Raw genomic sequence first — 21,669 nt, forward strand, 5'->3', positions numbered from 1 at the left:
CAGAGCCAGAGGTTTGTGGAGTTGATTTCCCCTTCCCCCCCCCCGGGGCCTCCTGGGAGAAGAGCCAGCCTGGGTGGCCTTGGGCCAGCTGCACCGTCCCAGCGCGCCCTCCGGAGAAAGGAATGAAAAACCACTTCTGTGGATTCTCTATCTAGAAAGCTTTGGAAAGGGTTGCCATAAGCCAGAATTGACTTGATGGCACATCATTATTACTATTATTAAGAGTTGAGCAGAGTGTTGTTTTGAGGGGAAATACATGGTCAAGCCAATTTTTTAAAAATAATATGTTTAAATGCCTATTTGGGGAAGGAGTCTTACTAAAAATGTAAGATTTGTGATTTGCCCATTATTTTGTTCCTTTTCAACAAGTGATTGCAACATAACTAAGAGCACAGTCACATCCTGGTTTGGATCTCGAGCCCCCTTTTCCAATTATGGCTCTTTCTATGGCTGGGGAGCTCCTGTTTTATAGACCAGACTTTGAGAATCTTCCCGGCAGCCTGTAACATTGACACGGGCAGGTCCTTTGAGAAACTGGGTGATACCAGCTTTGATGACCCCCTCAGAGGCCTGTGAGTGATATCCAGGCCCGGGCTTGGTGTGGCATGAGCTGACAATCCCCAGACGCTCCCCTTGGTCTGCTCTGCTACCATTGTGTCAAACTGCCTTGCACGCCACAGCCACTGCGGCTGGTGTGATCTGCTGCCATGGGTCTGTCATCAAAGACTTATGCCTCTCTTTTGATGAATTGCACACGGGTCTGTCTGGAAACTGCCCTTGTGGGAGACAGTTGTGGTGATGACTTGTTGGGGTGGCGGGCGGGGGGGGGGAGAGGAGTGGGACCAATGAAGCAGACCAAGGAAATGAGGCTTCCACCTCCTTTCCACGCCTCCTACTGGGGAAATAAGCCATCTATAAGGGCAGCAACCCCCTCTTCCCTCATTCTTCCCGTAAATCTGTTTCATTTCTCCCTATCTTTCTCTATTAGTTGAGTGATAGATGCGTTTCCTCACTAGCTTTTTACAGTTTGGTTTTTAAAAGCCCTATTTTATTTTATTTTATTTTTTCGAAGGGGCCCACCATGCCTGTCAAATCACCAAACACATGGCTCGTAATTGCGCAGGCTAGCCTGGAGCAAACTCCTGGCTTGAGAAACAAAAACTCTGAAAACAGAACAAAGGAAAAAACCTAAAACTAAACAAAAATCCTAAAAGGAAAAAAAAAGATAATTAACTGGGGGCGGGCACCTCTGTGGTATGGAGAGGATGTTAGATAAATGACTGAAAAAGTGCAGCCAGAGAACTATTGATCTTTTTATACCCATGCTAAAAGAAGAGGAGCTGGCTGGATAGCTCAGTGGTTTAGGGACCTGACCGTGGAGCTAGAGGTTGAGAGTTTGATTCCCTACTAGGTCTTCTTGATCCACAAGGTCCCTTTCAGCTCTGCAGTTCTAAGGTTATTATTGAACTGCTGGATAGCTCAGGGGTTTAGGGATCTGGTTGTGGGAATCTGATTTCCCATGGGGCCTCCTGGGAGAAGAGCCAGCCTCGGTGGCCTTGGGCAAGCTGCACAGTCTCAGGGATCCCTCCCCTCAGAAGAAGAGAACGGGAAACCACTTCTTAGTATTCTCTACCTAGAAAACCCTAAAAAATGGTTTGCCATTAGAACGGACTTGGTGGCACATGATTACTATTAAAGAAGAAGAGGGAGAAAAACCTGCAGAAGCACATCAGGATGAGTAGAGAGAAAAGCAGCAAAAGACTTTCTTTTAAGGAAAGAGGACAAGCCACCTTCTCCTATCTTAGGACTGCAGAGCTGTAAAGGACCCTACGGATCCTCAAGTCCAATCCGGCCAATGAGGCCCAGTGGGGAATCAAACTCCCAACCCAGAGACCTAAACCACGGAGTTCTCCAGCAGGTTCACCTTGAGTACTTTGCCAGGTGGGTTGAGGGCGAAAGTGCCCACATCTCACAGCCCTTGACCTGGCGGAGCCTCACCCGGCTGTCCTTGAGTGCCCTTTGGTCCCTGCATAAAAATTTCACAGCCAGAATCAGGGGCGGGTGGGTGGAGAGGGGGAGACAGGAGAGAGCCACCTGTTGACATTTTACAACATGAGGGCAATTTTTTTTTCACTGTGGATCTTATTTTTTGTTTTGTTTTGTTGGGTTTACCTCTCTTCCCCTGTCTTATCGGAGTTTTGTTTGATTAAAGCTCCGCATGGCGTGGTTGCCGTGGCAACTGGTTTACTTCAATTAATCCCTTGCCTGGGGAATAAGACTAAAAGGAAGCAGGGGGTGGATGGGGAGGGGGGGTAGAAAGAAAAATAAACAAACAAAACTGGCATCTCATAACAGAGAATTAAGGGCCCCCCAGCAGATCCAGTCTTTCCTGCTGCTGTTGAGAAAAGCCCTCACTTTTTCCATATATTATTATGGGATAAACAATTTGGAACCTTTCAAGTACTGTATTTCCCCTCTCTGGAAATACCCCACTACCTGCTCCTATCTTTTGGGGCATGTTTCTTTTTGAGAGGGAGAGCTTTATTTACTAGACTTGTTTGGGAAACTGGTTTGTGTTTCTGTTGATGAAATATTTCTTCCTTCTCTCTGGAAAAAACAACAACCCAGTGTCATATTTTGACCTTTGGTTTCTCCCTTGGATTAAAGTGGAGGAAAAAGTGGGATCTTCCCAGTCCTGTTGTATTTTATCAACAACAACAACAAAAATAATAACAACAATGAGTCTAATGTCCCTCTTCCTTGGGCCCGCCTCATCTGACCCTGTGTTACAGCACTGTCAGACTATCTCCTGTAATGAAGCAATTTGGCTTTAGGCTAGTGTGACCTCTGATACTGATCCCGCCAAGCAGAGCTCAGGCGGCAGAGCCAGGCAGCTTGCACAAAGAGTGTCCTACATTTGGCTTTCTCTCCTGCCCGGAACAAAAGGTCTAAGGAAAGTTCCCAGGTTTCACCAGCTGTATCTCCACTTAGAAGAATGAAGGAGCAAGCAGTAGGAAAAAGGCTGGTCTCTGAAATCTGCTGCCTGGTGAGAGTAGACTGGAGGGCCAGACTATGCTGTAAAACAAGCGTTCTATATGTGAGGGTACTGTTTCTACCTCTGCAAAAGTCCAGGGATGGGTATCTTGAGGTAGCCAATTTTCCATCCTTCTGGGCCCCACAGAAACTGTTTTAAAAAAGGCATAAAACTGAAAGGTAGAAGTCCATGTCCAGTTATGGAAAATTTATGGCTTAAAAAACTCTAGAAAACCTTGAAAAAGGATCGCTGTGAGTCAGCATTGATTTAATGGCACATGATTAACTGGGTGGTTAGTTCCATGTTTCAGGTTTCTGGCTGCAGAACCAGAGGTTGGGAGCACAGCCCATCTCTGTGCATCCTAGAAGAACCAGCCTGTGTGGCTTTGGGCAAGCTGCACAATCATAAGGCGCCCCCTGGAGGAAGGGGATGGTAAGCCACTTCTGAGTCTCGTGGGGCCTTAGTCCTGTTTTGCTCAACAGTCTTTGATAAGGATGGATAAGCATTTAAGCTTGGTGTATTTGTGTATGAATTTATCAACATAATTCTACATAGTTCTTCATATGCAAGGTGGAATGAACAGGAGTTTATTTAGTAGCAGCAGCAGTGTGGAGGGAAAACAATTGCCAGATTTGTCTATCCAGGGTTTGAGAGCTAAACTCATAAAGCTCTGAGTTTGAACCCAAAATAGTTAGCTAGCACTTCTGCTTGGAGGCAGCCATGAACATAAAAATGTCCAGAGTGCATCTCTATCCAGAAACAATGTCCTGTGGCTTTTTTCTTGTTCTGCACTTTTAAACTCCCAAAGCTTTGACATCAAGAGCATTGGGCTTTGGACAAACCATTTTGGCACCCAGATCCTCCTTGGCGACAGCAAGCAGAGAGACAAAACATGGAACCCTCAGCTCTGTCATGGAGACACATCTTTCTTCCTCAAAACTGAGAGCTGGTTATTGCCAAACAAGCTTTAATCTTCCAAAGGGGCAGGAAAAAAGTCAATTTTTCCAGCAGACTTGGTGCGAGGCTTGCATCTCTTCTCTTCCCCCCACTTGTAGCTTAAAAAAACAACAACCAAACAATGAAATATTTGCAAATAAACAGCTGGTGCATATTAATGTACATTTTAAAGTCATGCTGTCAAACCCTTTTAATGGAAAGCAATAAATGTGGCAAGTGGGAAATCCCCTCATATGCCCAAGCTGTGCACTGCCTCTGAGGATCGACAGGACTTCTCATTTCCTCAATAGACAGGCAGCTGTTCCACAGGGGAAGGTGTGGGACTTGAGTTACGATAATATATCTGGTCCTTTTCATGAGTGATATGCAAGAACAGCTGGACAGGATCAACACCAGGCCAAGGAGAAAGTGACTCCCAAAGCTCTACTTGATAAGTGGCTAAATCAACAGCCAAAATCCTCTTGCTCAGCATAGTAAATCACACTAGACTTTGCCCCATTGAATCATTAAGGATTTAGTGAGTGATATCTCTTTCATAAGTTCCACTGATTGAAACAGGCCTACTCTGGTGCTAAAGTAAGTCACATAGAGTTGATTTGTCAAATCTTCATTCATTCAGTGGGTCTACTCTAGTGTGACTTACTTTATTAAGCAACAAGATAATAAGTTTCAAGAGAAAGGTGCCCAAATCACTAGGTCCAGAGTAATTTTTCCAGCTACTTGATAGTCTAGCCAGAACATTTTCAATGTTGTACGAGATCTTTAGCTGGCTGGATAGCTCAGTGGTGGAGTCAGAAGTTGGGAGCTTGATTCTCCACTGTGACTCTTGTGAGCAGACCCAGACTGTGTAGCCTTGGGCAAGCTGCACAGATCCAGGGTGCCCCCTAAAAGAAGGAAAGAGGTAACCACTTCTGAGTATTCTTTACCTGGAAAAACCTGAAAAGAATCACCATGTCAGAACTGACTTGACATCACTTTATGATGATGATGGTGAGATCTTTATAGGTTTAGGCAAAACCCAACCGCTGCCTCTCCAGCTATTGCTGAGTTGAGATTCCCATCATTTCCCAGTTTTTGTTAGGGGTCTTAGTTGCACTCCAATGTTGTAGGGCTGCCATTTGTTCCCAAAATCCAAACAGGAATTCCATGCTAGAACACTGAATTTCAGGGTTTTTTTCCTTAAATGTTTTGACTGTAAGTTATGTGTTTTGTTGTTGTTTAGTCATTAAGTCATGTCCGACTCTTTGTGACCCCATGGACCAGAGCACGCCAGGCCCTCCTGTCTTCTACTGCCTCCCAGAGTTGGGTCAAATTCATCTTGGTCCCTTCGATGACACTGTCCAGACATCTTGTCCTCTGTCATCCCCTTCTCCTCTTGCCTTCACATTTTCCCAACATCAGGTAAGTTATGTACACCTACACAAAAATGCATCCGGCACTTGGTAAATTGTCTTTAAGAAGAATGGATGTATAATGAGATGCTAAAGCCACCTATATCTGAGCAGTGGTAAGATGCTTTGGGGCCTGAAGAATCATCCTGTCAGTGTTCAGTTGTGAAAGGATCCAACATATCCTTGATGTGCCTGAACACAGTGTTCCTTTACTGCCTTCTAACAGGAAGGGCTAATTTTTATGGCGGAGGTGCAGAGCACCCTCTGGAGAATGGAGGTGCCTTTGAGTTGGCCATTCTTAATGCATTTGCCAACAGAACTGATGTCACTGCAGGATCTCAAAATAAGGTGCTTTATTCTCCACCAAAGTCTGCTTCAATTGCATGTACTGTAGACAAAAGGCTTGTAATGGTGGCCATGCGTGAATGTTTGGGACTGTTTGGGAAGGTTGTGTCGTGTGACTGGCTTGGAGTTTTAAGCAGCCTCGCAGAGCTGGGATGGAGCATGGCTGAAGTTGCTCAACTGGTAATCTTCCATCCCCATGGCCCATCAGAGGTTTCCCTCCTGGGCCACAAGTTTTATTTGCTGTTGTCCGGAACCTTGTTATTGTCCTTCTATTCATATGACTGGTTGTGAAATGTAGACGTACCTCGGTGCCTCTTCAGATTAGCTGCAGTAAGCCATGTCAGAGCTGCGTATTGCAAACTCTGACTGGCAGCAGTGGCTCTCTAGGAATTCAGACAGAAACTTTTCCTAGCCCTGTCTGCCATTTCTTAATTGTTTCCTATCCCAGACCCTACCTGGTTTCTGAAATCTGAGGAGACTGGTAAATTCAGGCAGTATGGTCCTTCAGACAATAAGCTTTTTAAAGCCCAGAAACTTTTGACTGGATCTGGGTTATTTTTCGCAACCTGGCTTGAAGTTATAACTGGGGCTTACTCCTAAATTGACATTATAGAATGGAGCTGGGCCTTTTAAAATCTGTGGGGTAAAAAAATCAAAATTAATTAGCATGTCATCTGGCAGTGCCAACTTTGCCCCACCCCCCTCCTGGGATGGGGGCCAGAGTATCTTTCCAAATTGGAATTTGGCACTAGAACCGACTAGGGCCCTCCTTTCCAAGCTCCTAATGGGATAATTTATGAAAAGCCTTCGTTTAAGGGGAACATATCCAAAAGTGGGGCTCTATTTTTTTAAAAAAATTATTATTATTATTATTTTTAAGTGCAGTGACTCGGTAAGGCTTGGCCCGTATCCTCACCTTGGCCTGGAAGTCTGCTTAAACTCTAGAAGAGGGAATATCTGTGTTTGCAGAGACGGGACAGTTCACTCAGCACGTGTCACTCCGGGTTGAGCTAGCCTGCTTATGAACACCGGTCCTTCTGGGGCGAAGCAGGAGGCCCCCCCGCCCCCCCTCTGCGGAGCGAAGGCTGCTTAAAAGCATCCAGCGGCGCGTCTTAACTTTGTCCCTGAAAACGAAAAAGAGAGCGCGCCTTGTGCGCGGTCCATGGAGCATGGCGGTTGTCCGTCGCGAACCCCCCTCTCGCAGCCTCCTTCCCCCCACCTTTCACATCCCCCCCCCGCGCCTGTCTCCCCCCCCTCCTCCTCTGAGCGCCTTGTGCCGTTTAAATGGGCCAAGTTAGGGAAGCGGCGGCGGCAGCGGCGCAGGGACGCTTGTCTGGCGGGAGCCTCTCGGCGAACTCCGCGCCGAGTTTGACAATCTGTCTCTCCCTTTTCCCTGTACATATTTCAGTCCCAAGCGGCGGCGGGGGCGGGGGGAAGAGATAAGGGAGGAAGAGGGCGAGCCCAGACCTCGGAAAGCCGCCCCCCCAGCCTCTCAAAGGAGGGGCAGGCAGGGGAGCGCGGGGGCGGGGATGCCCGCGGGCGCCCCCGGCAATCCGTGACCCGTCCGGGGAGGCGCCGTGGGTTTGTCCCAAATTAGCCCAAAGAAACAGAAGTTCTTCTGACAGCGCCCCGCGTAGGGAAGGACGCTGCGATCATAAGGAGCCCATAGGGTTTTTTTTTTAAAGGGGGGAAGAGTCGTGGGGTTACGAGACGCGGGCCCCTTCGCAGGTGCACGCGTGGGATTATTGCTGGAGGGGGAGGAGGCAAGAAAACCTCGAAAAGTTGCCCGTATACCCACCAAACCACCCCAGGCAGGCAACTTTGGCAAGCCTGCGCTTAACCGGCTGGAGTTGCCAGTTCCAGAAAAGTGGGTCTCATTATTTGTCGTAAGCGGCGGAGACGGGAAGGGGAGCGAAAGTTGAGTTTTCGCCTTACAGTTCTTCATTGGAGGCGTGGGACCAGCCCCCCCCCAACACTCCCTCTGGAAGACTGAAAAATAAAAACCCGGCGGCGAAGCGGGGGCGGCGTGGGAGAGCAAAGGCCGGCCGCCGGGGGAGGTGGGTGCGGGGAATCCTTCGGCGGGTGTGCCGCGGAGCGGAGGTCGGGTCGATCAGCTGCGGGGGGGGGCGGCGCGGCGGGAGTTTTGTGTGTGTGTGTGTGTGTCGCGGGGGGGGGGGAAGGGAATCAATAAACCTTTGGCGACCGAAACCATGTCTCCGGCGGCAGCTGTGGCGGCGGCGGCGGCGGCGGCGGCGCCCTCGCCCTGGCCAAGATGTCAAGTATTAACCCAGAGGGGCAGATCTGCAGCCGCCGCCGCCGCCGCCGCCGCCCTGAGCTCCTCCTGGGCGCATTAAGCTTGGCTTGCTGCCTGCGGGATCCCGGCGCCCTTTGGCTGCTCTTGCCGCCGCGCCGCTGGGGAGCTTTGGAAGCGGGCTGCTCCTCGGAGGGCTCGACGCCGCCGCCGCCGCCACCGTCGCCGCCGCTCCAGCCTCCGCCGGCGCCTGCGAGGTGCAGTTGCTTCTGCTCCTCCTGCCGCCGCCGCCGCCGCCGCCTCCGCCTCCTCTTTCGCCGCCGCCGCCGCCGCTGCTGCTGTTCCTGCCTGCGCTGTGGCTGGTGGTGCCGCTGCGCTTGCAGGCGGCTGCCTCCGGGCGGGCAACTCGGAGCCCGGGCAGGGAAGCCGGTGCACGCCGCCGCCTCCGCGTGGTCCTCCACGTCTCCCGCCGCCGCCGCTGCCAGCATGCCGGCCATCAAGCGGGAGCGGCCGGACCGGGAGGAGCTGGCGCTGGCCGCCTTCAACCAGCCCATGGAGACCCTGCCGGACTACCTGGTCCCCTTGGCGGCCGCCGCCATCCCCGTGGTGACCCCGCACCCGCCGGCCTACGAGCAACTCTTCGCCACCGCCGCCGCCGCGGCCGCCGCCGCCGCTGCCCATCATCATCACCACCACCACCACCCCCCGCACCCGCACCCTCACCCGCGCGCCTACCTGGACTTCCACGCCGCCCCCCAGCCCCCCCACTCCCACTCCCACCCGCACCCTCTCCCGGAGGACCTGATGCTCGAGCGCTTCTCCTCCATCCCGGACTTCCAGCCCTTTTTTGACAACGGCGAGCCCTGCATCGAGGTCGAGTGCGGGGAGAACAAGGCGCTGCTCTACATCAATAAGTTGTGCCAGGGCAGCAAAGGGCCCTCCATTCGCTACCGGGGCGAGTGGCTCACCCCCAACGAGTTCCAGTTCGTCAGCGGCCGGGAGACCGCCAAGGACTGGAAGAGGAGCATCCGGCACAAAGGTACGGCGGGGAAGGGTGGGCGGGCGGACGGGTGGCGGTGCCTGCGCGGTCGGTGCCGGCGGTCGCCTAGTTTAGGAGGGCTTCTCCGCGGCCAAAGGGTGTCGGCTTTCGAGAGGGTTAGGGCTCTTCGTCGGACTGAGCCGCCGGCCGGGAACACAGAAGCGGTGGGGATTTTAGGCTTCCCTCCTCCTTCTCCCTCCCACCCCGTTATTTCAGGATCCAAAACTTTTTGAAGACGACCTCGGCTCGGATAAAGGGGCGTGTTGGAGAGCAGAAGCAGCAGACGTGCCTGCCTCACCGGGCTCTTCATCCGGGGTTTGGTGTGTTGGCTGAAACAGCACGTAATTTGCTACAATTCTAAGCGGCCAGGGTTCGGATCTTTCCCTTCAATTCTACACACGTGTGTTCAGAGGCATGTCGCTTCTCACGTTCCGGGTCAGCCAGAAGCGTTGGGCTCCGTGAAGTCGCCAGAGTCTTTGATCACTTTTGACTGAACCAGAGACTGGTGAAGCTGGGAAGGCTGCACCCTTTTCGTTCCCCTCAGTGGGGGTCGCATTATGCACCTCTCCCTCCCTCCGCCGTGAAACCCCCCCGCGGACCACCGCGTCCTAATAACTTGTCTTGCAGTCCAAAAGACCTAGCACTGTGTGTGTGTGTGTGTGTGTGTGTGTGTTTGCGGGCGCGCGCGCGCACGCGTTAAGGGGGGGGAGGGCAGAGCACCCTCTGGAGTGATGTGGGCGCGCACGCCTCTCTCTGTCTCTCTGTCTCTCTCTCTCGCCTGGCTTCTCACCCTCTACCTCCTGCACTCTCTTCCTCTCGCTTTGGGAAGGCGGCTGACCCGCTTTGAGGTAAAGCGTCCGGGCGATTTCGAAAAGAGGCGGACGCAGGACCGGCACAGAGCTGGGGAAGCCGGAAGAAGGGGAGAAAGAGGCGGTGGGCTCCGGGGCTGGGGGACGGGTCGGCGGTCGGGCGGTCGGGCAGGGGCGCGACGTGGGCTCGGAAGTTTCACGCGCGGTGGGAAAGTTGCACCGAGAGGGAAGGCGCGACACCAGCGACGAGATGGGCTTTCAGCCCCCCGAAGGTGGGGGGGCGGGCTCTGGGGGGGAGTTGAGGATTTGCCCGGCGGCGGCTACGTGGAGAGAAGGGAGCGGGAGGGGCGGGCGGGCGAGCGAGCGACTCCTCGCTCCTTTGCTCCCCTTCCAGCCGGAGGCGCCTGGCGCGGAGCGAAGGGCTGCTGCGCCGGGAACACTGCGCCGGGGGGGGGGCGGAGAGAACTGACCCGAACTTGCCGCTTCCCGAGGCTCCGGGTAAAGGCTGGCGCCCGGAGGCTGGGCTGTGCAGGGGAGGGGGCGGCGGCGGCGGGTTGGGGGAAGGAAGGAAGGAAGGAACTGGGGCAGGGCTGCGGGCAGGGCAGGAAGGGATCGGGTTCCGGGCGAAGCCCGACAGCGCCGGCGGCCCCTTCGCGTGCGCTCTGGAGCTGGCGGCGGGTGGGTCCGTGCGCGCCCCGGCTGGGACGAGCGGCGGCGGGGCTCCCTCGCCTGGCGACGGAGTTGTGGTTTGGCGCGGGCGCCTTTCGGAGTTGTGGCTGCACAGCTGTTGTTTATCTCCAGCTCCGCTTGCGTGTGAGTGTGTGTGCGTGCGGGCGCGAGAGTGTGAGAAGGAGAGAGAGAGAGAGAGAGAGAGAGAGAGGAGGAGCGAGCGCACACGCGTAAAACTGAGCCATTTCGCCCCTGAAGTGTCGCTGGACGTGCGGGGACCTGTTCTGGTCTACTTTTTGGGGAGCGGAGCGTCCATTCTGCTCTGCCCGGCGCTGGGTGGCCCAGACCCCCCCCACACACACATTGTATACCGTATAGAGGTTTCCCTTGTGTTGGTGACAAGCTTTTTTGCTCACTCGGAAGGTATAAATTTTACGTGGATCCTGCGCCTCCTGAACTGGGGGGGGGGATTTGCTTCGGAATAAACGGAGAAAGCTGAGTGGGTGGTGTTTTGCAGGAGGGACTCCTCTCTCTCTCTCTCGCTCTCTCTCTCTCTCTCGCTCTCGCTTTGCCGCTTTCTTATCCGCGCGGGCTGGCTGACTGCGGCTTCCGCGTGGGTGCGCAGGATCGGAGACTGGCGTGGATGGATGCCCTTCTGGAGGCGCGGAGGAGGGAGCCCCCCGGAGTGGAGGCGCCGGGCTGCTGGGCGAGGGGAGAAGCAGCCTGCCACTCTTGGGGCGTGTGTGGGGGTGTTGGCGTGCGTGCGGAGCGCGCCCGTTGGGGGGGGGACGCCCCTCCCAAAGCTGATGCGAACAGAAACCGAAATGAAAACCGGGCTGTTGGCTGCTCAGCCCGGATCTGCCGCCGGAAGTGAGCAGATGGGTGGCGGCGAAGGCTGGGATCTCAACTGACGGCTGCTCTTCCTCCTCCTCCTCCTCCTCTTTTTATTCATTCGCCTATTTAATCGCCATCACACTCCTCCTTACTTTCCTTCCCAAGCCGCTTGAGCAGCCCAAGGATGGTGCGTTGGTTGGTTGGGGGCCACGTCCCCCTTTTTTGGCACTCTTTGGGTTTTTTTTTTCTTTCGGAAGCGTGGCGCGGCAGGGATTCTTTTGGGGGGGGGCAGTTCTATTCACTTTCTGCCCCCTCCACCCGGCTTCCTGCAGCCCCGGGCGCGCGGTGGAGGCCACTGAAAAAGATGGGGAGGCGCGCCAAGAGTCGGAAGGAGAGGGCTGGGGCGAGCGGCGGGGGGGGGGGGACGACGACAAAATCCGAGCGGCAGCCTTGACATGTCATTAGCCCGAGGCTGGAGTCGTCAAGCCGGGAGTCCGAGAAGCCATTAGGAGGTGACTGACACGTCGCCTTGTTTATTGATCGCCGGGAAGGAGGGAGAGGGAGGGAGGGTGCGTGGGCGGGGAGGGCTCGCCGCCGCCGCCGCTGTCCTTCTGCTGATGCTGCTCCGTCCTCTGGGGAGAGGGACGGTCCGTGGCAGGCAGAGAAAAAGAGGTCGTCTGAAGAAGCCGCGCTGGGAGTCGCCGATTGCCGCCTCCCACGCTCCCTCCCCCCCCCGCCCTCGCCTGCCTTGTCTGCCGGTTCGCCTCTCGCTGCTGTTTCCCGGGTGGGGCTGGGGGGGCCGGGAGAGGCAGCCCTGATAGGTGTCAGCAACTCCAGAAGAGTTTGGGGGTGGGTGGAGGGGGTGGGAAGGAGCAGGCCGGCTCTCCCTCCTTCTCCCAGGTTGCCCCCAACCCCTTTTAACAAGGTTAGATATGGGGGGGGATGAGGTCTCAGGCTGTGGATGTTTTTCATCACTCCTTCAGGGCAGAAAGTTCAGTGAAGGGCACAGCAAGCCAGAGAGGCTTGGTGGGATGGGAAGAGGCTCTTGGGTAGGGTGGGGGTTTACGCCTGTCTGGTTCATTCTGTCCAAACCCCATCCTAGGCCAAACTAAAAACCTGTTTTTTTCTCTCTCTCTCCCCCTTGCCTTTTTTTCTCTCCTCCTTCCAGGGAAAAGTTTGAAGACTCTTATGTCCAAAGGAATCTTACAGGTACATCCTCCAATCTGTGATTGCCCTGGGTGTCGAATTTCGTCTCCAGTGGTAAGAGGATTGTTAAAACCCCAAATGAAACACAACCCTTTTCTCTGTTCTAAGTAAAAAAACCTTCCTTGTTTCTCCCATCTAATATTTTATATCTTTTTTCCCACCTGTGCTTTCTTTACAATTGGGTGTTGGGAAGGGCTGAGACTACTCCCACCCCCACCAGGCCAAATATCATGCAAAAATGCCAGTCCAGTGGATATCTTAGCGCATGGTAGTGTGGGGGGGGAGGGGGAAGAGAGCATGCAACCAAACCTTCAGGAGAAAACTGAACACCCATCTGTCAGACCTGCTTTGATTTAGATTCCTGCCTTGAGCAAGGGGTTGGACTCAATGGCCTTTAAGGCCCTCTTCCAACTCAGCTGTGCTGTGTGTGATTCTATGATTCTTCTATCTACAACTCTCTTGCATCTGTCCCTCCTTGTGTATGGATATACACAAGATGATTGGAATTTAAAACGCGAGCATTGCATGGACTGCAAAATTCTGTCAAACAAATACTGGGGGAGAAATAATCATCAGAAGGAGGAGACTCCTACTTTATGATGATGATCTTGGGATTGGTGTGCCTTTAAAATATGTTTTCCAGGATTCACATGAATGCAATACCCTTTAGTTGGACTTTGCTTGCGTGTACTGTAGATGCTTTTCTTATCAGCAGAACTTATGTTAATGGCAGTTTAATTACACTGAAGATGGCTTCATACAGCTGAAATTTCATCTTGTGTCGTAGTTCAAATATATTGTACTCTAAATGGAGATGGTGGGAAGATGCTTTGCTTAATGGCTGTTCAAATCATAAGGTGGTTGCTGAAGGAGTAGGTTTACCTTGCTGATTGTGAGTCTGGAATCTGGAAGGGCAGTCGACCAACTTGTACAGACCACAAACATGTGACACTGTAGATGTAATACTTGGTTTTATTGTTGTCGAGTCACTTGCATGGGAACTTTTTCGCAATTGCATGGCCCCACCCTCCCTAATAATGTCATGTCCATCTTAGTATTTCTAAGAATCTTTTATTAGCTGTAAAGCACACACAGAAATGTTGGAAAATGTGCATATGGAACTGAATTGTGAATGACATTTGTACCTCTGTAAGGCCCCACTAAGTCCTGCAGGCACTCATCTGAAGGGAAATTGATGATTTGTGAAGCATATTTGAGGAAAAACGTCCACAGGGACTGCCTTGACGAGGCTTTGGTGCATTACGTGAAAAAGCTCCTTGGCAGGAGAACCCCCTGGAAACTACTAGTGATAGCTAGATGGATTTAATGCTGATTTACATGAATTGTGCAGAAGTACCCTCAAAAAGGAATGGGCGAAAGAAAGACTGGAGTAAGAATTTCTGGCACACAACTGCAGCAACAACCTTGGTTTCTTTTAAGGTGAAAGGTGGGGTAAACAATGTTTTAAATAAATAAGATTTAAATAAACCTGCACTAATTTATTTTGTTAAAAAGGAGAAAGGCTAGGTAACCATCAGTTGGTTAGTGCTTGAGAAGACTGCAATCTCAGTTCAGAGCTGGTGCTCAAAACACATTCCTGAGGTTCGGTAATTCTAATCCCAATATTTTGCACCAGTCTCTGGTTGGTTGGCCTGCCAGTTCTACTTCAAAAACAAAAACAGATGCTGCAAGTATGCAGAAGGTCTGTTCTGGCAGAGGCAGCAAAGGAGGACCAGATTCTGCCCCGTTTATGGAAAGCCAGATCCTACCTGTATTGGTCAAAGCACAGGGGCTTCCCACTAGCATGTTTTGGCAGCGAAGGGTCTAAAAGGATTCCCCTCGTCTACAAGTGGGAAATGGGATATTTTTCTAGAAGTCCCAGTGGCCTCCCAGAGGCATGTGGGCACAAGGACATCATGCCCTGTAAGACTGTGTACATTTTAACCCAAATCCCAGTGGTGCACAAGATACACACTCACGGTGAAGGCACTGAGAAATCTCTTTCTATAACCAAAACTCAGTCCTAACGCCATCCTTTTGGCGTTAATGTTTGCTTCTGATGACCCCCCTCCCCCAATCCCCACCTTTCATCATTTCCGCAATCTCATTCCGCCAGTCCAAAGTCACGGAGAGGCAGCAGTCCGTTTTGGTCTATGGCAGATTTCCAGAGACCTACTAGTAGATCCCAAATGTTGTTCACCCACCCTGATGTAAGCTGCAGCTGATATCCTTAGAGATAGCGCTTGGCGCATTTGAGGAAGTGGGCTGTATTTCACAAAGCCCAAGCCAATGCTGCTGCCTGAAAGGATAGGGTTGCACCCCCGTGTTGCGTGTACAGGATCTGACCAAACTGGCAGATGACTCTTCCTTAAACACTGGGTGTCGGTGAGGACCTTTGCTGTACCTTAAGGCAGCTGTCTAGCTTCGTGGCTGCAGGGAGCATGTGTGGCAGGTGCAACTCTGGCTTTTAGCACCTGGCTGTTGCTCAGTGCCTCTTATATTTCCGCTGGCTGAGGCAGCCACTTCATTTTATCTAACAATGGAGCCGGCTGTGAATCTGAGGTCAATGCTGGAGACATTTTGCCGATGGTGCATTCAGAAGAGCCCTGCTGAAATGGTCTGACTTGGCTTGATTGCTGCAGGTTTTGGAGGAAGGGTTTGTGTTAGGTATAGGTTTGTATGTGGACACTTCTGTAGAAGGGTTTATGCATTTGAAAATGTGGAGCCTTCCTCAGCGTTCCTCAGCTTCATACTTTACAAAGGGGTTGCGAAGCAGGGGCAGGCAGAAGGTAGCCGAGGATCTCCAGATTGTTTGCAAAAGTTTAGTAAAGGTTTCTGGTTTCTGGTATTGTAATAGCAAAATGATTTCCTCACCCACCTTGAGTTGAGATTCTGAATGGGAGAAAGCTGAAGGTAGACAGTATCAGACTTCTGCATTAAAAGACTGTGAATTTAGTTCCGTTTTTCTACATAATTCTTTTTTGTAAACTCATCAAGGGCTCAGATGTACCCATACTTCCATTCTTTGTCTTTTCCCTGGTTCTAGTTAGTGGATCTAAGGATCCAAGTAAAAAACAGAGAAGATCTGTCTGTCCACTCCTAGTAAAAATCAGTGGCACTTGACTATGTGTAATGTTATGTAGATAACATGTTTTTGCTCTAACCTGCCTTGTAAATAAAACTTTCTCCATTTAGATGAGGCAACTGCATTTATATCCTTTTCTTAATTAGGTGTGGAAAAATTCCTAAAGCTTTCTGTCGTGCTCACCTGGAGCGAATTCTTCATTCGTCATAGGTGACCAGCTGAATTCATATTTCCAGTTAGCCATGATTTGTTGGCCTGAATAAGCCTTTACTTCTTACTTCTTATTTAACGTCTTACGGAGGTTGTCCAGAAAGTTTAATACAGTATTAGACTTTTCAAAAGCAAAGAAGTAAGTTAATTTTTAAAGTATGATGTCTGCAGCCTATCCACAAATGTCCCCCACGCACACAAACTGCAGACTTTTAAAAAAGTTGTTGCTTCAGTAAGAATGCGATTCCCTTCATGGAATGGTAGGCTCAGTAATCTTAGCAAGGCTAGAGAACAATGGGTATCCTTCTAGAGCGATACAATCGCCGAGTAAAGGAAGTTATGCCCCAGTGAGCTTTGGCTGTTACTCAAAAGTAACCCTGCAAATGGGTTCAGGTTAAGAACTGCCTTTCCTTGGGCAGAACAAAAAAGTAGGACATGTCAGGAAACCTTCTGGAGGCAGCTCTGTCTTACAGCATGTGGATTTAAAGTCCTTATCTTAGGAAAGTGGAACCCATAGTCCCCAGTAACTAACTCCCTAGTACATATGTAGTTCAGGAGATGTTGCTTTTGGGAGGACAGCTACCCCAAATCTTTCTGGGAGTTGTAGTTAAAAAGGAACTTTCCCTAAGTCCTTAAAAACTTCTATGTTAAAAAAAAAAGCATCTTGCTTATATACCGCCCCATAGTGCTTAAAGCACTCTCTGGGCAGTCTACAATTTAATCATGCAGGCCACACATTCCACCCCCCCCCAGCAAGCTGCGTTTTCAATTTACTGGCCTTGGAAGGATGGAAGGTTGAGTGAACCTCAAGCCCCAGCTATCTGGAATTGAGGTTGTGAGTAGAGTTTTGGCTGCAGTACTGCAGTTTAACCACTGTGCCACAAGGCTCTTAAAAGTGCCTTGGTCTTGTGGCCTGTGTTATTCCTACCCATTTTTGATATAACCTCATAGAAGTAACTGGAGTAATCTACACTGTAAGTATAGATAGCGGATTACAGAAGAGGCATATTGTCGTAGCTATTCATTAATCTTTTAAATAGGCCAGCAATCCAGCAGCACTTTTGGTTCTTGCAAATATCAGATTAATATCTCTCCCCTTTCTCCATCCCATTTCTCAAATCAAATGCGCGGTATCAGAAGCTTTAATCAACTTTAGTGAAAAGTTTGAGGCCAACCCCTGCCACCCAGAAATGAGTCGAGTGTGTGTGTGTGAGAGAGAGAGAGAGAGAGAAAGAGAGAGAGAGAGAGAGAGAGAGAGAGAATGGCATTTATCTTGAGTTTGGAGATAGGTTCCTGCAGGAAAAAGGCACCCTACTGCATCTTTGTTCTGAAGTGATAGTGATATTTTCCCCTCCAGAACCTCATTTGGAAAATGTGGTGGCTAATTTTCTGGGCTGGTGGGGGTGGCAAATCAAGAGTCCTTTGGAATTAGATGTCACTCCAGAATGAAAGGGTCAGTTTTGTACATGCCACACACACACACCCATGAATGGTGCTGCTGACTCACCGGAGGTTCAGTATGAGCTAAACATCACTTTGCTGTTGCTGCTGTTCTGTGCTGTCAAGTCGCCTTCGACTTAGGGTGACCCTATGAATGAGCAATCTCCAAAATGTTTGTTCCCCTCAACTGCTCAGCTTTTGCAAACTCGAGCCTGGGGCTTCATTTAGGGAGTCAATCCATCTCATACAGTGGTGCCTCGCAAGACGAGCGCTCCGTTTTACGACGAAATTGCATTACGATGAAGTTTTTGCGATCGCAAAACGATGTTTCCTATGGCGTTTTTTCACTTTGCGATGATCGGTTCCCTGCTTCGGGAACCAATTCTTGCAAAACGACAATTTTCCTACAGCTGATCGGCGGTTTCAAAATGGCCGCTGGGTAAAAAAAAAATGGCTCCCCGCTCTTTTCTGGGATGGATTCCGTGCTGTACGGGCAGCGAAAATGGCCGCCCTATGGAGGATCTTTGCTGGACGGTGAGTTTCAAGCCCATAGGAACGCATTAATCAGGTTTTAATGCGTTTCTGTGGGCTTTTTAATTTTGCTTTACTATGTTTTCATTCTACAGCGATTTCGCTGGAACGAATTAACATCATAATGCGAGGTACCACTGTATTTGGTTTTCCACTTTTCCTGCTGCCTTCCAACTTTCCCAGCATGAATGTCTTTTCCGGAGAATCCTGCCTTCTCATGAGGCCCGTACATCCATGGATGATGGGAAGGGCACATATAAACTTGTAGTGTTCCCGTCAGGTAGGGAAAACCCAACATCATTGGCTGAGTCTGAGAGCCAAAACTAGTCCAAGGGAAAATTATCTGTGGAACTGTGCTTTTATACAACAGTTGTAATTTTGTGGTGTCTAAGGTAGGCATGGGTGCTCCCCCTTTGAAGGTGGGACATGAAAAAGATTAAAGTGCAGATGTTGAAATAAACTGCATTTAAACAGATACAGGCAGGTGAGATTCATCTCATTTAAGGATGGGCCATGAGGTTTGCAGTTGTTGTTGAATTACAAATCCTATCAGCCCCTGACAGCACAGCCCATGGTGATGGCTGATGGAGTCTGAAGTTTCACTGCATTGGAAGAGCCTGGGAGGCTTTTCAAAGGGCAGGTGGGGGGGCATCCATTCCAATTATAAAAATGGGGACACCAGGGATGATGAGTGCCTCCCCCTCCTTCTCCTGCCAGTTGGAGCGGAGGCCTCTTTGGCCAGCTCCCCTGGCGGAGGTGCAGAGAGAGAGAGGGGTTGTGGGTTGTGTTGCCTTGGCGCCTCCTCTCCTCCAGCCAAGCGTCTCTGGTTCTCTCTCTCTCTCTTCCCCCCCCCTTCTGCCCCCACAGCCTCCACATCCATCAAGCAGCCCAGCTGAGCGAGAGAGAGCCCACCCGGCGGGCAGGGGGAGGAGGAGGAGGGGGGGGCTAATCAGGCGGAAGGGCGTGGAGGGGAGGCAGGCGGAGAGGTCACGGTTGGGGCAGGCGGTGGAGAGACCAGACCGCACTGCTGGGTTTCCTTTCCTCGCTGGCTGGCTAAGCAGGAGGGGGAGCCGAGCACAACAGATGAGCGGAGGAGAGTTTGCAAAGCTGGCGAGTCTTTGCTTCCAGCGCCTCCCCCTGTCCAGTTTTTTTTTGCAGAGCCGTTCCTGCAAGCAAAAGTTCCATTCTTACCATTTCTTTGGGCCGCTAATTTCCCAAGGTTTAGTTCCTGTGAAACAGACATTTCCTGCCCTTCCTTCCAAGACGTGGACGGGGAAGAGCAGCTGGAATGGGATGGGGTGCAGCCCCCAGGGCTCTTGTTTTCTGAAAAGAGCTCTCTTTCCCCTCCCCCCCATCCCAACCTCACGGATTCACACTTGTCTGCATCTATTCCTCAAGTTAGGTAGCAGAAACTGTTGAGGGACGACCAGACGTGCTTAGAAATGCAGCCTGTGGGCACTGATTTCACTCTGTACTGGATTAGAAGGAAATTTCCCTGATTTTAGTGGTGTTTGCTCTCTTGTAAATGGACAAGATTTTGCTGGGATCTCCACAGGTCTTGTGGGTTTCTTCATTTGTCATTTCTTCCTGCTCTGAGTTGGGATTCTTTCTGATACATTGAGTTTGATTTATTGGAGGGAATGTCAGGTAGCGCAAACTTTTGGAGCCAATGTTTGAAGGTAGAAAAGGCTTGAGATCAGACGAATCCCCACCCCTTTGTATGTATCTTTGTAGCATATCGTTATTCTTGCTGGGGGGGATGCATTTTGGAGTCTGGCATATGTGGGGTTGCTTGTAGGTTGGGGATATGGAAACTTGGATCTATTCAGATTTTGCCGAACACAGTGCCCTGCCATGCCCAATTACAAAAGGACCCTGTCACCCATGGGATCGATATCTATTGATTCACTTATTTGCTGGCTGAAGATGCTAAATAAAAAATTGCAGAAATACCTATTTATATGTATTTCCAGGGTGTGTTTACCAGAACTGGCCACTAGAAGGAGACAGAGACCATGCAATATATAATGTTTGATATTTCCTCCTTTGTTTTTCAGCATCCACAAGAAATCTTTGGAACCGCCCCCCACCCCCCTCCACAGATACCACAGCCCCATTGTATTGCCTGCACTGTTTAGGACTCATGTGAGTTGAAGTGCAATAATATCTGGAGCTCCCCCCACCCCACCCCAATGTATCTGTTGTAGGGAATTGGTTTCTTCAGGGCCCTTTCAGCTTTCTGATTGTGGTAGAAAATCTTTCGGTGTGATTTTGGGTGGTGAGATGAAAGCCTCATCTAGTTTAGTTAATCTCTGGCTTTTCCACTAATGAGCTCAAGGTGGTGCGCATGGTTTTTCCTCCCTGGCCTGCTGTTTTCACAACAGCCCTGTGAGGTAGATGAGGGCTGAGCGAGAGAGTCCGGAGGCTGAGATCACTCGACATCTTTTTGTGTCTCAGAATTTCTCGGCTGGGACCTGAGCCTCAGTCTCCTAAGCGTTAACCCAGTGCCCTAACCACTGCACACACTGGTTCCATTCTCTTGATCGTATAAATCTTTGACTCCTTTTAAGACATAGAAAGAAAGAGGTGGAATGTGCTGGTGGGTGCCTTGAGAGGGTAGGCTAGGAAGTGTTAAAAGAGAAAGATGTTTAAGTATACGACTGCAGCTTCACTGTTGAGCAAATAGGAGAATTGTGTATGACAATAAGAAGGAAGATGGCTTCAAGCTGGGTTGTACCTGCCGAGACATCTGAACCTCCCCTTTCTTTCCGGCTAGTGTGGAAGAAACTAGAAGGATACAGACTTTAATCTGCTGGCAGAACTTGGCATGTCCTTGGCTGGCTGAGCCACCAAGATTCAGACAAGCTTGTTAACTTAGAGGAGAGACTGAGGTGGGATTTGGGGTGGGGGTGGGGGAAATAAGACAAGCTGGGGATGCGAATAAATTAAGGGGAGGGCCAAACGAGGCATCAGTCTTGTTAGAGATGTGTCAAGGGCAGTGGTAAAGGTGAGCTCCGATAAGTAATTTTGCTGTCAAAATTATTTAGGGATGTCATTAAAACTGCTCGGGGCTGTCTCCCATGCTCCAGGGCACCAGCGACTGTTTTTAATTTGCTGGTGGCTCCGTGTGTCCCTAACTGTCTGGCTTGGTTTGGTCTCCCTGGCAAGGTGGGAGACTCTCTCTCTCTCTCTCTCTCTCTCTCTCTCTCTCTCTCTCTCTCTCTCTGTCATCTTGCTAAACGCATGCTTTTAAATTCCCGAAGGGTTGGTGTCCACTCTGTCCCAGGACTGAGATATAGTGCCTCTTCTCTCTATAGCTTGTATTAGGAGTAGAATTTTTTTTTTTAAAAAAATGTCTTTACAAAAGAACAGGGAAAGTGGAAAGTTGTGTTTTTTTGGTTTTTTTTTTTTTTTGCATTATGTGCAGACATTTTTTAAAAAAAGAAAGGGACCTTTTTGTCCTTTTCTCCCAGGGACGGCCTAATTCCTCAGGCTGTCAGCTGGTGTTTCTGCTCCACTCTGTTGGTTTCCTGCTTTGCAGCGACTTGGCAGGAATCTTGCTGCACCACAGATGTCAAGGCCGGGTTTCCGTTGACAAGGGTGCTCTCTCTCTCTCTCTCTCTCTCTCTCTCTCTCTCTCTCTCTCTCTCTCTCGCTGCCCCGCCACCCCTCCTTCCTACACTTCAGCCTTCCTTCTCTGTTGCCCGCCCACCCACAAGTGTCTCCTTGCTAAAGGCGCACCGCTTCTCCATCCATCTGACAGAGCATTTCCTTTAGCCATTCATGCTCCTTTCTAGTGCTGCAACTTGAGAGGTTCTGCCAGGAGGCTTCAGCTACAGAATTCCTGGTTTGGAGGTGGGAACCCGAC

At 50.7% G+C, this 21,669-nt stretch overlaps 1 protein-coding gene and 1 long non-coding RNA gene across 18 annotated transcripts in view; one reads left to right on the top strand and one right to left on the bottom strand.

Annotated features, from left to right (window-relative positions):
* Window positions 1-2,684: 2,684 nt before the first annotated feature.
* LOC140701626 (uncharacterized) lies at window positions 2,685-6,933 on the bottom strand. The gene is made up of 2 exons (XR_012080532.2): window positions 6,644-6,933; window positions 2,685-4,089 (listed from the first exon to the last, which is right to left on the bottom strand). It is a non-coding gene; the product is annotated as an uncharacterized LOC140701626 (long non-coding RNA).
* SAMD11 (sterile alpha motif domain containing 11) overlaps window positions 4,398-21,669 on the top strand; it is a 116,705-nt gene continuing 99,433 nt past the window's right edge. Inside the window, exons 1-2 of one of the 17 annotated variants that reach the window (XM_020782262.3) lie at window positions 4,398-5,392; window positions 12,498-12,589. In XM_020782262.3, coding sequence (XP_020637921.1) covers window positions 12,518-12,589 — 72 coding nt within the window. In that variant the 5' untranslated portion in view covers window positions 4,398-5,392; window positions 12,498-12,517. Of the gene's footprint in view, window positions 5,393-8,291; window positions 9,018-9,750; window positions 9,866-9,939; window positions 9,951-9,999; window positions 10,099-10,195; window positions 10,325-10,362; window positions 10,919-11,039; window positions 11,517-11,578; window positions 11,842-12,497; window positions 12,590-21,669 lie in introns of those variants that run through there. The other 16 variants (XM_020782259.3, XM_020782255.3, XM_020782258.3 and 13 more) reach the window with 16 other exon arrangements.

The sequence above is a fragment of the Pogona vitticeps genome, chromosome 7, assembly GCF_051106095.1.
Source record: "Pogona vitticeps strain Pit_001003342236 chromosome 7, PviZW2.1, whole genome shotgun sequence".
Taxonomy (NCBI): Eukaryota; Metazoa; Chordata; class Lepidosauria; order Squamata; family Agamidae; genus Pogona; species Pogona vitticeps.